Source organism: Aquarana catesbeiana, linkage group LG06, assembly GCF_042186555.1.
Source record: "Aquarana catesbeiana isolate 2022-GZ linkage group LG06, ASM4218655v1, whole genome shotgun sequence".
Classification (NCBI taxonomy): domain Eukaryota; kingdom Metazoa; phylum Chordata; class Amphibia; order Anura; family Ranidae; genus Aquarana; species Aquarana catesbeiana.
Genome location: NC_133329.1, coordinates 359,884,301 through 359,901,096, shown reverse-complemented (window position 1 = coordinate 359,901,096; position 16,796 = coordinate 359,884,301). Strand labels below are relative to the sequence as shown.

The 16,796-nt window shown below is 41.8% G+C and overlaps 1 protein-coding gene across 3 annotated transcripts in view; it reads left to right on the top strand.

Annotated features, from left to right (window-relative positions):
* UPP2 (uridine phosphorylase 2) overlaps positions 1–16,796 on the top strand; it is a 51,379-nt gene that overhangs the window by 21,340 nt on the left and 13,243 nt on the right. For all 3 annotated transcript variants that reach the window (XM_073634119.1, XM_073634121.1, XM_073634120.1), the window contains 3 exons: positions 4,321–4,479; positions 11,285–11,399; positions 16,276–16,485. In XM_073634119.1, coding sequence (XP_073490220.1) covers positions 4,321–4,479; positions 11,285–11,399; positions 16,276–16,485 — 484 coding nt within the window. The remainder of the gene's footprint in view (positions 1–4,320; positions 4,480–11,284; positions 11,400–16,275; positions 16,486–16,796) is intronic.

Sequence of the window (16,796 nt, the reverse complement as noted above, 5' to 3'; positions counted from 1 at the left end):
GGTCCCTCTAGATCCAGCTATGTTGTAGGTGTGTCTCAGCTGTCTGGGACGCCCCTCCTCGTTGGCTGCTCCTGCTGCTGTCAATCAAAGTCAGTCGGCCAATGAGGAGAGGGGGTGGAGCTGGGCCATGGCTTCATGTCTGAATGGATGCAGGGAGCTGTGACTCGGCTTGGGTGCCCCCATAGCAAGCTGCTTGCTGTGGGGGCACTCCACAGGAGGCAGGGCCAGGGGTACCGAAGAGGGACCCGAGAAAGGAGGATCTGGGCTGCTCTGTGCAAATCCATTGCAACAGAGCAGGTAAGTATAACATGTTTGTTATTTTTAGCTAAAAAAAACGAGACATTACAATCACTGTAATGCAGAGTTTTCTGATTGGACGAGGTGGAAAGGTGGGGGCTGACATCACAATCTCCACCTCAACCAATAACCTAATGATTTGCATTCATTGATAAAATGCAAAGTGTTCTCTAAATGGTGGCTGTACTAAGCAAGTGACCTCCTGTGTTTAAAAGGCAGCACAGCAACCACTCGGCATGGGACCCAGAAGCTAGTGACAATCACTGTAGCAATGGCACCTACTACAGTGATTCTTCACTTCCACGGTATCCAACAGGTATGACGCATGCATACTTACTTTGATCCAAGCTGGACCTATGTAAAAATAGCCATACCTGGAATTCTTCTTTAAGATACCTGCAATTTAACAACTTAGCCGTTTCTGCCTGAAGTTTGTTGTCACACACCTCTCTGAATTCATCCTTGTTTCCTGCCGAGTATTCTCAGGAGCTGGAGTGGTAAATAGTAATTTATCTTTCCTGTTTGCTCCAGACGTTAATAAATATGATATAGCACAGCGCTGAGGAGTGACTTCATTACTCAGCATTTTATTCCTGCATACAGAACTTTTTGTAACCCTTATGTACACAATTTGCATTATTCAGGGAAATACAATGAGAACCGCACACAGGCTGCAGTCTTTGCACCCATATATCACAGAACTGTTTATTCCCAGTACAGTTGGACTAAATATTCATAACTAGTGTGAGTGTTCTGTTACAGCGCCAGGAGACACCAGGCATTGGTCAGGCTGGGATCTCTCCATTCTGTCAGTGACCCCTCTAATCCAGGACATTGTCCTTCCTGGGAAACTCTGAATCACTGAGAAATGCTGTTGTCACAATGGGAGCTAAAAGTATATACCGTATTTATTGATGTATAACAAGCACCCCAATTTAAAAAGGAAGTTTCAGGAAAAAAAACTTTTTTTTAAATAAACCACTTTGAAGCAAAATAATGGTCAGCGAGCATCAATGAAGCCTGATTAGTGGCCATCTGCAGCCTCAATGCAGCCTAATCTGTGCCCATCTGCAGCTTCAGTGCAGCCTGATATGCGCCCATCTGCAGCCTGATCTGTGCCCATCTGCAGCTTCAGTGCAGCCTGATATATGCCCATCTGCAGCCTGATCTGTGCCCATCTGCAGCCTTGCTCCTCACTGCAGCCTAATCAGTGCCCATCTGCAGCCTGATCTGTGCCCATCTGCAGTCTAATCAGTGCCCATCTGCAGCCTGATCTGTGCCCATCTGCAGCCTAATCAGTGCCCATCTGCAGCCTGATCTGTGCCCATCTGCAGCCTGATCTGTGCCCATCTGCAGCCTTGCTCCTCACTGCAGCCTTGCTCCTCACTGCAGCCTAATCATTGCCTATCTGCAGCCTTGCTTCTCACTACAGTCTGATCAGTGCCCATCTGCAGCCTTGCTCCTCACTGCAGCCTAATCAGGCCCATCTGCAGCCTTGCTGAAATAGACGGAGCCGTTCTCCTGTGTACATGGCTCTGCGTCACACCCAGTCCCGCCCCTTGGCCCGGATCCTATGATGGACATAACACCGGTCCAATGCTGGGACGTCAATGCTAGGAGCCGTCCAGGGGGTGGGACTGAGCGTGACTGTGAGCAGAGCCGAGTACACAGGAGATCCGGCTCTGTCTATTTTGGCGGCGCTCGTCCCCTCCTTCCCCTCGGTGGTATCCTATATCGGCTTATAACACGCACACGCGATTTTCCCCCTTTTTTAAGGGGGAAAAAGTGCGTGTTATATGCCAATAAATACGGTATGTAGCCATAGTAAACATAAAAAATGGCACTTACGGCATGCAGCTTTAGATGCTGGAACATGATGTGCAAAATATTATATATTTTTTTTTAGTTTCTTATTTTGTTTTAGCAGGACACCTCATCTCCTGCAAATCCAGGGCGCGCCAGTGTGCAAATACTGACCAAGTCCTGTGGCTAACCAGTCTGTCCTCCTCCTTCTGCCTTCCAGTCCTACTGTTGGTCCATCTCTGTGATGGGTGGCCTCACTGGATGAGCAGTGCTGACCATCAGGGGGCTGCAGAAAAAAAAAAGGGAAGAATAAAAGTTATTTTCCCAATAACTTAACCCTTTCCTGCTGGCCTGCATCTATGGGGCCGCACAGAGTGGGTCTTTTTTGTGTCAAGAGCACTACGACAGCTCCTGGTTGTAGAGTGTTGATCAGCAGCACAGGCTCCTGGTCACGTGATCATTCTGATGGACTATTTATGTTTGTACCCATAGTAGGGCCCAGAAATAATGTGTACAGTGATGCACATTATTTCTGAGCCCTACTATGGGTACAAACATAAATAGTACACATTTTGAGTATTTCCATGCACAGCAGGAGTAGGAGAATTTATTTTGGTTTCTTTTTGATGGTGGATCATAATACAGCTTATATAAAAAAAGAAAAATGTAATATTTAGGGCCAGTTCTTCTTTTTTTTTTTGATAATGGAACAAAAATCAGGAAAACCCATTTATCACCACACGAGCCTTCAATTTGTCCTAAAAAAAAACAAGGTATAATTGACCAAGGGAACTATTGATAAAAAAAATTGTTGTGTAAATGCCTCAAGCATTCATACAGCTATCACGAATAATCACCAATTAATTGTGTCTAATAGCTCCATCTAGTGGCCATAATGCATTATTTTTCTGACTGAGGAATATCAAGAAAATACTTCATTATGGGCATTAGATGGAACTGAAGCTCATAGGAAATAAAAAAATATTGTGCTTAATATTGTGATTATTTGTGAAAGCTCTGCTAATGTTTGAGGCATTCACACAGCAAATTTTTTATAAATGGTTCTCTTTGTACGTAATTGCAAAGAAATGTACAGTTTTACTAATAAATGCTGGATTGGGCTGAGTTGATGTGTTAAGGTTTGTTTACCTTTCACAATAGGGGGTGAAACTAAATCTAATGTAAACCTGTGGAGTTTAAACGTAGTATATGGTAAACGAATGCACAAGCAGCGGTTACATAACCATACGTCAAAGTAGTTATAAGATAGGCAACATCTAAAGCTCTATGTGAATCTTGAGTTTTGCTATGACAGTTTTTAAATTAGTCCAATCTTTTCCCTCTTGTACTTTTGGTATGTAAGGATGCTGATCACATTACATTACCAATAGGGTGATCAGTAGGTGAAAGGGGGTGGGGCTTCCGAGCTCACACGAACGCATACGTACGTCACGCCCACATATGTAAACGTTGTTCAAACCACACATGAGAGGTATTGCCATGATCGTTAGAGTGAGAGCAATAATTCTAGCACTAGACCTCCTCTGTAACTTTAAACATGTAACCTGTAAACATTTTTAAAGCGTCGCCTATTGTGATTTTTAAGTACCGTAGTTTGTCATCATTTCACGAGCATGTGCAATTTTGAAGCATGACATGTTAGATGTCTATTTACTGTTTTTTTTTTTAATTCATGAAAGTGTATTTTTTCAAAATAAAATTGCGTTTGAAACACAGCTGGGCAAATACAGTGTGACGTAAAATATTGCAATAACTGCCATTTTATTCTCTAGGGTCTCTGCTAAAAGATAGATATATATATATATATATATATATATATATATATATATAATTTAATTATGTTTGGGAGTTCTAAGTAATTTTCGAGCAAAAAATACTAATTTAAACTTGTACACAACAAATGTCAGAAAAAGGCCTGCTCATTATATTCGGAGATAATGGTGCAAATTCTAATTATATCCTGACTTTTCCTGTTAAAGTCAAGCTTGCCCCAACCCCTCCTACCTCCGCACTCACAAACCACGGAGATTTGCTAAGTTTCTGTGATTTAAGTGGCAGTTGCAGGGGTTGGTTTTATTCAGTTCCACCAGCTCATCATTTTTGCAATCATATCTCACTTTAATGAGACCAGTTTTCTTTCTTTCTAATGGCTTCTTCTTGTGTGTAGGCGTTGAGTTAACCTCTGATGCTTCATTGCAGTTTGTCTGTGTCGGTGGCAGTCCGAACAGAATGAGGAAATATGCAAGATTCATGCACAAGGAGCTGGGCCTGGAAGAAGATGTGAATACCATTGTAGATATATGTGCTGGGACCGACCGATACAGCATGTACAAAGCTGGACCCGTGCTTTCTATAAGTGTGAGTATTTTATACAGCTCAGCAGCAGTCCCTAACTGCCAAGCCATTCTTCTTCATATCATATTATTCATATACACATTTTACACATCACATTGTCATATTTTAAAGACTCTAGTCAAAACAATTGTCAGTAATAAATCTGTAAAGGAAAAGAAAACTGTAGCTGTGTCCCCGTCTTGTTTCTGAATGCATTGTTGTAGAATAAAAAGCAGTCTAAAAAGATTTGTGTGTATATATATATATATATATATATATATATATATATATATATGTGTGTAAATGTGTATATGTGCAGCACTAAGACACAGAAGATTAATTAACTCTTATCAATACTTTAAGTGCTAAATATGTGAATAAATATGAATATTGCTAATAATCACAATCCATAAAGTGCTTACTAAGACCTCTCAAAAGAAGAAAAAAAAATCTAATACTTATTTTTAAAGAAATCTAATATCTATGTGTTCCTGTAATGCTGTTGCTTTTCATTCCAATGTCTCTCTACAATAGGAGGGGCTATTTTTTAAGTGCTAATTGAAAAATGTTTGCATCAAGAAACAACAATCAAAGTGCTCCTAGTGCAATGTCCATCTTCTGTGTTCTAGTACAAAAATAAAATCTTCCCGTGCAATAAAGTTCTGCTCTAACAGTGCTATTAAAATCAGTGCCCGTGCTCTACAGGTGCCACTCCTCTCACCCTTTGTGAGTTACACTCAGCGAGTTTAATGTGACCCCTTATGTGAATAAAGTCCCAAGCACATTGTATTTCATGTTGTCACTCCTCCAGGTTTTCACCTTGCATTCCTTAGCTGATTTTCCCATATCACTCATCCGAAAAAAACGCCAATAGTGTAAAACGGCTTTACCGTTCATTGAGCTCTTACATTATTGCATATGGAAACCAACCTTTCGGGTTTCTATTAGCACCGCCACTTCCTATCCAATATGGCCGTGAGTTCCACAGCAGCAGAAATTACATCATGAAAAAATGACATAATTGATGTAACGCTGCCACATCTACGACATTCACATTCTCTGTGTTCCCAATTTGAATCAGTACTGACTCCTTCCCAACCCTTGCAGGAAATTGAATCTAGGCAACCTGACATGATGCAGCAGTCATAGCAGCTATTCCTGCAGGTTATAGTCATACATGTTTACGCAACTGCCAGTGTATATTGGCATACGGTTGTACCTTGTAATTCATTTGTACAGGTAGCTGTAAACACCTGTGGCTTCAGGGTGCCAAATTACCACCGTAATTTACTTTATATGGCCTAATGCACTCATGCGCATGAGCCCTAAAGCATATGTATATTTTCATACAAAACGGTAGTGCTAAAATTCAGGGGTGTGCTATATACTGTATAGCAAAGTTGGTACCTCTAATCTGTTGAAATCCTTACCCATAATCCCCCATGTACGGGGTTAATACAGTATTCAGAGAGATATAAGAGCAGAACTAGATTTCCATCACTGGAATTTTTGGATTTAAAACTGATACCCATGGGGTGGGATTCTGCATGAGGTGGTTGTCGTATTAGTGCACTTGCAACAAAAACAATTAGATGTTGTAAGTAAATGTTCTATTTAAAGGGCAAAAACAATTGAGTACTGGCCATTATCCTTTTTTATTCATTTTTTTTTTTTTTTTTTGCACCAACATTTGTGTAATAGTATTTCTTGTACCTTACCCCGTAATAGGGGTCCAACTTATCTGGTAAGCGCCCCCCCCTTATGTTACCACTTTGTCAGCATGTCCTCATACTGCCTTGTCAGCACGTTCAGACACTAAAGGATCGGCAACCCCATTAATCAAAAGAAGGACCATCTTTATAGAAACACTTATTATTTTGAAACATATTTGTTTTTGATACATTGTTCTGACATTTTTTGATACAGCTTTTTGGGACTTCACTTATGTTTTTTTATTTTATTGTGATTGTTACTAAAGTAATACATAAATATTAAGAAGTTTTGGGTTGAAGATCAACTTTAACCATTGGGACACTAGTAGCGCACCTGAATCTATATTATATATGGCACAGAACTAGATATTCAAGTTCATTTTTGGTTGCAGCACTTTTTGTCTACAGTTGCTTGTTCACATTTTTTGAGTATAATATCGCTGTAGTGGAGTGGGGATAGCGCAGATTGTGTTGGGTTTAGTTTTGTACCTTATAGGAGACACCCCCCCAAAAGTTTGTCCTGAAATTTTGGATGTTAGTGCAAAATAAAAATGTATCAGACTGTATTTAATTGCGTTTGCCCTTTACACAGAACTTTTTTACTTGTGTAGCACGGCCCCCTAGGGTACTGCTTGGATTTACTTGCTCATCTGCATCGCCTTGACCCTGTGAACCTTCCAACCCACCTGACACTCTGGGTTCAGACATCATTGCAATGCCTTTAAGTAATAAGGCAACACTCAATGTGTTTATATTCTATTAATCTTTACTGGAATACTTCAGTTAAGTACAAAGAGGTACAAAGAGGTAATGGTTCAACTGAGTTTGGGATAGCAGCACAAATAGTCGAATGACTACTTAAGAAATGTCAGTTGAGACAGAAGGCAACAACAGAATATTATGTACAGTAGAACACCACTTGGACATAACCTAAAAGGATAAACAAGTTAAGCAGCAGTACTGACAGTGCTCCTAGAAAGAGAAACCCAGGCCGTCCTGTTTAACCTCTGATCGTAATGAGAGATGCAGCTAAAAATGGATGGTGTAAGGGCCTTTTCAGTAGCAATGACAGAATGTCCCCGTTGCAGACCTGATGGTCTTTACCGGCAGTCGGAGCTCATTAATTGTATCCAATGGGGTGAGGTAACAGAGCGGTAGTATATCTTGTGATGACTGTAGTTAAAGAGAATTATGTACAGTGTTCAAATAAAGGTGCAGTGAAGTGTTCCCAAGGTAAAGCTGTCTGTGCACAGTGTTAGGGAAATTTGGCTGTAAGCTATGCCCACAGCCATATCTCCTGTGCCAATAAGCACCCATTTCCATCTTAATGATATAATGTACCTTACCTATCAACCCACGCATCCAAGTAATCAGGCATCATCACCCTCCGCCGTGAGTCTGCTTTTATTTACACAAAAGGTTTCACAAACAGGAAGTGATGGTTCCAAAAGCCAATCACTTCTTACATGGAAAGTGACATCACAGGATATGACCATATAAGGATTTAACAACACAGGAAAATGCAACAACCAATGAACAATGACTACAGGAGTCTTATGGGTGTGTCTGAGCAGAGACAGGGTGCATGCATACTTTTAGAAGCCACATGGCTTTCAAACATTGACTGTGTCTCCAACCAGAACAACCCAAAAGACTCCCGTATTTCCGTTGATAGAAATCCCTATTATACATTGTTCCAGAGAACAATGTATACCTGGATTATTCTACTGTCTTTGTGGATGAGAGATTATCGGCAGGCATACACTCATTGGGCCACAAATATGTTGATCAGGCACACAGGGGCAACATGAGCGCACACTGGTTAAACCGATAATGTCTTTGCAGAGTGAACACACCCCCACCAAACGATCATTCTGTGCATCGCACAGGGGCCCTTAGCTAGCTAACATGTCCCCACTCCACATACATTTCTCCACATCCCCAAAGAGCTTTTCACTACCAAACGGATCTCAACCAGCGTCAGTCTGCCCCAGTCAGCTCTTTAGAGCGGCCTGCGAGAAAACGAACACTAGGAGACTTATGACAATACTTTAAAATACATCTTCATAAAATTTTCCACAACAACAGTGTCCCAATAAAACAAAGGAAAGGTTTGCAAAGATTAGCAATGGCCCTCTCACCAACGTCCAGGCCGATTCAATGCCTTCCAGCTAGCGACTCCTGAATGGACGTTCTGGCTTCAGATCCACTTGTGGTGATCCCCCGTTACGGAGCATGAAGCGTGGGTAGCTGCACTGTAGAAACGGTGCTGATTAGAAGTTCGATAAACAGCAGGCAGCGCTGGATCCCTTCTCGGTCAGGTAGGAATGCTGTGGACCGCGTGGTAGGCCTCACTCTCCCTGCGTGGAGAAGTCCTTCACACACGAGGCCCCGGAGAAAGAGAGCGCAAGGCAGGTCTCTGGTTTCTTTTATAGTTCTTCCCAGCAATTTCCCTGGTGGTAGCAAAAATCCCTGGGATATGTGGTCCAGATGCATAGTCATGCAGGGGAACAGCCGTCTGTTGGAACTACCAATCCCACATTCCCGTTAGTTGGCTCACAAATATGATGTCAGTCTGATAACGCTGGGTACTATAGGGATAATATGGTATAAGATAGGGCAGGGAATAGCTGTTAGTGGCAATTATAGTCCATATTGTTACACTTGTTTTACTGTTCTTAACCTGGCTTAGAATGTTATGATGATGTGTAAATAAGCTTATATCAGATGAATGCTACTTCTCCCCCCCCCCCCCCCCCCCACTCCCACCCTCAAGCCCTGCTAGAACATTATCCACCAGCTAAGCCCAAATCTTCTATCATCTTGTGCCTTACTAGGCCTTCACATGACATTCCCTGCCATAGATCTTTTTTATCCCCAAGGAAGAAATGTCCACACAAGCCATAGCATATGCAGTGCCTCAGCAGCCATCTCCCTTATAGTCTCTCCTTTGCTCAGGGTCATTAGTACTCATAGGACTGTGCTTTCTGTAGTCAGCTCCTTGCTAGGTAGATCTCTCCTGTGAATCCTCCATGGAAGCGGCCTCACACAGGGATCTCCAGCCTGGCCTAAAAGGCCTTTTGCAATCTGCCCCAAACCCCACCCCAATAAGAGACTATAGCTGGCTCCTCCTGCTTACAGCTCCACTCCACCCGGCCTCCTGTCCTGTGCAGGGCCTACATGTGCTGATTACATCTGTACTAGTGTGGGGTGTTTGTTTGGCTCCCATGCCCCATCTACACCTAGGCCTCCTCCCAACTTGGCTTATAACTAGGCACTGACTCACCCATCACTGCAAGAGGACTCTACTTCAAATGGGCCTAGCACCTGAAAACCTTACTTACTGTAACCAAAAACTATTCTGGTAGAGAGCTACCTAGTGGAAAAGTAGCTAGCTGCACCTGTTAATAAAGCGTGCAGCATAAATATCTCCTGGTAAACAGTCCTCCTTATTGTAGAAGAGAAAAGTAAAAGAATGTACAACATTAAACATCTGGTGCTGAAAACATCCTCCTTGTTGAATAAAGGGTGATGTAAAGAACAGGGTGATAGGTAAGAGTGTCAGAAACTTTGGCTTTTAGTCCATATGTAGACTCTCAGACACAATACAGTCCACTTCAATCCCCTATGCAATGGACACCATATGAGACCACCACCGAAAGTAAGGAATGCCTGCTTACCAGATACACTGGACCTTTAAAAGGCCAGTAGCGCTTGTGGCTGATTACCCTGCCAGGGCCTTTAGGTTGTAATCCGGCTGGAGATCTATGGTCCTACGAATGATCTCTCTCTTTACCTCTTTTCTCCTTTGTCTAAGAATGTCCCACTCAAAGAGTTGAGAGGTTACTTCCGGTTTCCCTGTTCCACAGGGAAACCGGAAGTGATGTCGACAGCTCCGTGGAACGCACGGCCCGACGAGCTGCCTGTAAGGTAAGTGAGGTTGCATATGATGGGGCACAGTGAGGCTGCATATGATGGGGCACAGTGAGGCTGCATATGATGGAGCACAGTGAGGCTGCATATGATGGGGCACAGTGAGGCTACATATGATGGGGCAAAGTGAGGCTGCATATGATGGGCACAGTGGCTGCATTCAATGCTGCACAGTGGCTGCATTTGATGGGGCACAGTGGCTGCATAAGGTGGGCACAGTAGCTGTATTTGATGGCACAGTGGCAGCATTTGATGGCACAGTGGGAGCATTTGATATGGCACAGTGTCTGCGTTTGATGGGCACAGTGTCTGCGTTTGATGGCACAGTGGCGGCAATTGATGCGCACAGTGGCTGCGTTTGATGACACAGTGGCTGTGTTTGATGGTACAGTGGCGGCAATTGATGGGCACAGTGGCTCCGTTTGATGGGCACAGTGGCTGCGATTGATGGTACAGTGAGGCTGCTTCATGGGGCTTTTTTCAGAATTTTTCAGTTTGTTTGTACCCCCAAAAAATTTTGAGCACCAGCCGCCACTGCCTATCACCTTGTTCTTTACATCACCTTTTATTCAAGGAGGACGTTTTCAGCACTAGATGTTTCATGTTGTACATGCTTTTACTTTTCTCTTCTACAATAAGGAGGACTGCTTACCATCAGATATTTATGCTTCACGTTTATTAGCATATATTTATGTTATGCATATCAGAGTGCGACTCTGTTCTAGCTTATGTTGTTTTTTGTGATATCACACATTTTGGGTTGCTGCTGTTTATTTTAATGTTATTTTCATTTTCATTCATTCATTCATCTTTGTACTATTTCAGCATAGTGCTTCTGCAGAAAAGTGCTCTTATCCTTTTAAATGGTAAAAAAATGATCTTTGTATTGCTTGCCTGCTCTTCAGCTGTGTAATCTTGCCTCGCTGCTGACAGATTCACCTTAATGAATTCACAAGTAGAAATATCAGAGGTGAAGACCTGCCATGCTGCAGGTAAACTGGTTTTATCGTTGCTTTAACTTGTCAGGCTAGAGAAAGCTGCATTTATCTTTCTGCAACAAAGTGCTGTTTTAAGGTGTATGGATCTCACTGCTGTTTGCCTGCCAGCCTATATCTCAGAGTTAAATGTATTTTCACAGTTGTGTGTGTTATATAAAAGTATAATGTTAGCCTATCTTTCTATAGCATGGCATGGGCATTCCCTCCATCTCCATCATGTTGCATGAGCTTATCAAGCTGCTGCATCACGCCAAGTGTCGAGATGTCACAATAATCCGTATCGGGACATCTGGGGGAATCGGTAAGTGTGTGTTGTGTGTATGTGTATGTATATGTATGTATGTATGTATGTATGTATGTATGTATGTGTGTGTGTGTATATATGTATGTATATATAATATTTTTTTTTGTAGCTTTGTATAATTTCCTTTAAAGCTGTAGTAAACTCCACTTGGTCACTTGTACCTACAGGTAAGCTTATAATATAGCTTACCTGTAGGTATAACGAATATCTCCTAAACGTTAAAAAAATCTGTAGCTGGTGATGGCACTGGCTCATTGAGCTCTGGATTGAGGGCACACTGAATCTGCGGTCAATACTCAATCATGACTCCAGTGCACATGCGCAGGAGTGACGTCATAATGCCTCAGCCATTCAAACAGTCAGAGCCTGCGAACCCAGAAGGAAGACTGGGTGAAAATGGAAGCCCTGGCAGCTGTGACAGTGCACCACTGGAGGAACATGTTTTACATCTAGGTCTGTCATAATGTGCTTGTATGTTGTGCATACTAGCAGATTGTTCCATTAACTTGAAAGTGGGACAGTATTTATTTATTTTTTTCTTTAAAGACTTCACTACTGCTTTAAAGGTTTAGCCATCCCAAAGTTGATTCTCCAATAATATAGAAATGTTAACAAATTTGATTTATTTAATAATTACTCATATCTCTCTAACATTAGTTTCCAGAGGTAGCAGTTTGGATGGATACTGTCTGGTGGCATCCACACATGGGGGATATTGTTTTAGAAGCTCTGCAGAAGTCACCCTGCATTTTTAGGAAAGGGATCCTATTGTGGCTGCTTTGGATCAGTATAAGATACATCCCCCCCCCCAATGAGTTTATATGTCCATCATATGAACTCCACATGTGTGTGAGGAGCTCTAGCCCCTGTGTCTGCCCCAGATGTTGTTGACGCATGTAACTCACTGCCATGATATTCATGATACTCCACATACTGGTTCTGAGGAAGCCACACGCTTTTTGCAAAACGCATCAACATCTGTGGATAATACACACACCTCCAGTCCTGGAGACACGTGGACAAGTATATTGTAGGTGTTTGTATAGTGATCCCAAATGGGACTGATGTATCATATTGCAATAATAAGTATATATTTTTATTTAAATTTGTGAACGCAATAGATGGAATTTTTTTAGAAATATGTATATAATAAAATCTTGTTATTTTTTTATTAATTGATTTGGTTTGGTCTCATGTGGGTGCCAGTAAAGGCCATAAGAAGCAAGGCATCACCTTGCACTTTGTCCTTAGTTTCCAGTTCCTCCCACTCATTATGACCAAGGACAGTTCACCCTAACTCGGGGTTGCCAGGTGTATTGGCCAGTCACACTAGCGTGTTGCAGCAAAACAACGCAACACACTGCAACGTGCTTGCTTTTGAATATATTACAATGCATAGATGTGTTTTAGTATGGTGGGGAACTTTGCTAGCCCATTAAAAATGAATGGACTACTTAACACATCACTTACTGCAACACACTGGTGTAAACAGGCCCTAAAACCCAGAGGCAGCCACTGCATAAGGGTCACCCCCCCCCCCCATCTCCATGCGCGCGGCTCCCAATCTCCATGTGGGGCGCAGGACGCATGGATTTCTATGTGGTGTGTTTTTATTGTTTGTTTTTTGTTGTTTTTGAAGCACATGATTAGAGCCAGAGACTCTAATTGGCTTCAAAAAAGGGTGGGCATGGGGCGCAGTGAGCCCACCCACCTGTGATATTAGTGAATTAACATTCGCTATTGTCTTTCTGCTTCTCCTCCTGGCCAATTAGGACAGGAAGCAGGTCCTAAGACTGGATTGGCCAGGGGGGAGAAGTGACTGGATTGGCCAGGAGGAGAAGCCGGGGAAGCGACCTGGATGGGGTAAATGCGGGGTTTAGTTGGCGAGCGGGCAGGCGGGCTGGGGTAAGTGCGGTGCAGAAGGGCGCGGGGGGGGGATTCTTGGGTTTGTTTGCCGCCCCTCCCAAGAAATGGAACACCAGCCGCCACTGCCAAAACCCATCAAATGTAGTGCTAAACCAAAGTTGCTCTCCAAAAGTAGCTCAAGGATGACTACTGTTTGTTTGAAATGGGAAAAATAAAAGCAGATATGAAATTACATTTCTAAAACATTATTCAATACATCACTTCCATCACATCAATGCTTGAAATACTGCCAAGATTAAGGTAGAAAAGGAAATTCTGTTCCTGGCTCTTGGTGGGTTTTATGGCTTGTTCACACCACAGGAGCTGACATGTGTTTTCCTGCATTTTCCAACACAGGAGGTAGTGGTTTTTGGCAGAAGAGACATGCAAAGCTAAACAGCTACTTCCTCTTTCCTCTCTCCCCTTTTTTTTATTTTCTGTGTACTCTGAACAGCATATGCACTGTGCAGTGTACACTCTTGGCTCATTACTGGCATTTGTAAAATGCTGGGAATGGGCCAGATGCCAGAGACAATGCAACTCCTATGTAAAGTGCCAGAGTAAAGCTTGATGTACACTAGTAGAATTTTGTTCACCATTCGATCATTTTGCTAACTTTTCTAATCATTAGTTCAGGCAAAACAAGGTTTGTTTTAAAGCGCAGTGACAAGGAAATTTGAAGGAGCAGGATGGAAAAATTTTCTACAAGATGACAGGTGCCTGGACATATCATTGCTGAAGCACAGCACAGAAGGGGGTAGGTGTGTGCCATAATATGGAAGTATGCTATGCATATTTCCAGATTATGTCAAAAGCTCACCCCCACAACAAAGTTTACTTCTGCTTTAAGGATGCATCAATGCATTGTGTCGAGAATTATCTGTATAATACATTCTGGGTGCATCACCATTTAAGTCAATTACAATAAAACACATGTCAACGTAAGACAACCCATGTCATTGCATGTGTTCTGGTGTAAGTGAACTCATACATTGCACTAACGCTTGTGTTTTGGGTCTTTTTTAATAGTTTTTTAAAACTGAATTCCAGGAAATTAGCCACTTTATAAAAAGTGAAGGCAAATTATGAGTTTAGTCTAAGAAGCTGCATGACATTTCCTGGGTTTATCTCTATTATTTATATCTGACAGGCACACAGAGCAGCTATGGCTGCCCCTCCCCTCTGCTGCCCATTCACAGAAGCCTTGGTATTATGTAAATGTATTCACATAATACCAAGGCTTCTGTGAATGGGCAGGCAGAGCAGCTGCAGCGACTCTCCTGTTCAAGATGCAGAGCTTAGAAGGATTAGCGTCACTCTCCTGGAACCACAGTGATAGCTGTCTTCTGGGAGTACTATAAAGCTTTCGGATATAAATAATAGAGCGAAGTCTAGGAGATATCATGCACCTCGCTGGAATAAACTCATAGGGTGCCTTCATTTTTTACAAAGGAGTTGAATTCCTTTAAACTAGCCATTGTGGTTAAAATCTATTCAAACTGGCTTCCCTGCTCCTAATAAAGCTTTATGCCTGAACACTAGAGGCATTTTATCATAATGGCTGCATCATCCATTAAATTTTTTATCATATTGTAATATTAATGCAGATGTGGATATACTCATGGGAAGTATGCAATTTGATCTAATTCGATAAAGGTAAACTGCAATAACTGAATTATGAGAGTTGTCATTACTGACTAGTTTTTTAAGGTGCTACCTCCAAGGATGTAGCTAAAAGGGGTAAATTACCATTTTGCATGCCAGTTCCAGGTCAATAGCTCACTATGTAGTGAAGTGAGGATCAGGATGATGGCCATGAACCTTGCACCTTTAAAAAGTGAAAAAGTTGACAATGGGATTTTTTTTTACATACAATTAACACATCTTTGTATCTACCTTGATGCTGGCCTCCTGTAAATCCGTGCACAGTAGCATTCATTTTCTGGTCAGCAGGTTTGGGTATAGGGACTGCTGGACCAGACTACATTGCTTAAAAAGGGTAACTCCACTTTCGCAGGGAAAAAAATAGCAAATAAAGAATAAATAATATAGCATATACAATTGCGACACATTAGTCATATTGTCATATTGTCACAGTCATATTGTAATTGAATGTTATTAAAAATTACCTTTCCTTTTCAATCTGCAGCTCTGTATCTTTTTGAAAATGTAATGCAATATGGCTACCTGGAGGTGTTCTGTACACAGAATGTGTACAGAACGCCCCCCAGAAACAGAATTTTCTGCTTGTGCGATTAGCTCACCCATTTTCCCAGAAGTGTGCACTAAAATACAAGTCAGATTTCAGGCATGCCCTGTATTTTTGGTGAGATACTCCCAATAGAAAATCACGTCTAAAGGGATGCAGACCCTGCAGTTTTCCTCCATTAGTGCCCTGCAGGTGCAGCAGCTGATTGATCATTATGAAACCACTCCAATTAGATTCACTGTCCCACATGGACACAGATAAACACACATGGATTTCTTCAGAAAAACAAAAGATAGGAATCTGCAACAAAATGTGTTAAAATCATTGCAATGCACATAGAGGGGAATGTTTTTTTTCTCAACAAAAGTGGAGTTGCGCTTTAACTGTAGTGAATTCTGCAGTGAGCTCCAGGATCTGCCTGTGTTGTCTGGATCACAAGACTGGCTGAACATAATTGCAAATTCTTCAGCATGAAAAACAGTTCAAATATACTGTATATTCAATCGTTTCTTGTTTTTTTTTAGCCCTGCTTCAATTGCTTTGTCCAGTGGCTCTTTTCTTGTTGCACTGTGACCTTTATGAGCTGAATCCCAGCATCTTGAAATTGATTTCATGGGACAGATTTTTTTATGTCTTTACTATTTTCTTGCATTGACTTATACTTAGTAAACAGCCATGTTTGTTGAAAATAGCTATGGTTTATCAGTGCCTATACTTGGAAGGTTACTTAACCAAACTGAACTGATGCATTTTTTCCAGGCATTAAACCCGGGACTGTGGTAATCACAGACATTGCTGTAGATGCCTTCTTCAGGCCACAGTTTGAACAAGTCATTTTAGATAAAGTGGTGGTCAGGAACACAGAGCTCCACCAGGAACTGGCAGAAAATCTTCTACGGTGCAGCAATGAGATCAATGACTTCCCAACTATTATTGGACACACCATGTGTACATATGACTTTTATGAAGGTATTGTATATCAAAATATTGTTTTTTTACTGTTGTACTTTGCCCATTTGTGAAAAAATATAATACATGTGTAGCACCCTGTAGTTTAGGCAGGGCGCTCCTCACAGATTTACTTTACTTACAACCAGTAGTAGTCTTCCTGGTTGATAGAGATCCATTGATTTCTCCCTAAGTTTGGGCTTGTTGCACTTTTCTCTTCTACTACTAGGTGGCCGGGTACTTGGTGGTACTAGATATGAGAAGGGCAACCCAAGGTCATGTTATGGGTATATGGGGTATCTCAGCCAATGGGCAAGTGTTTTCTTGAATCC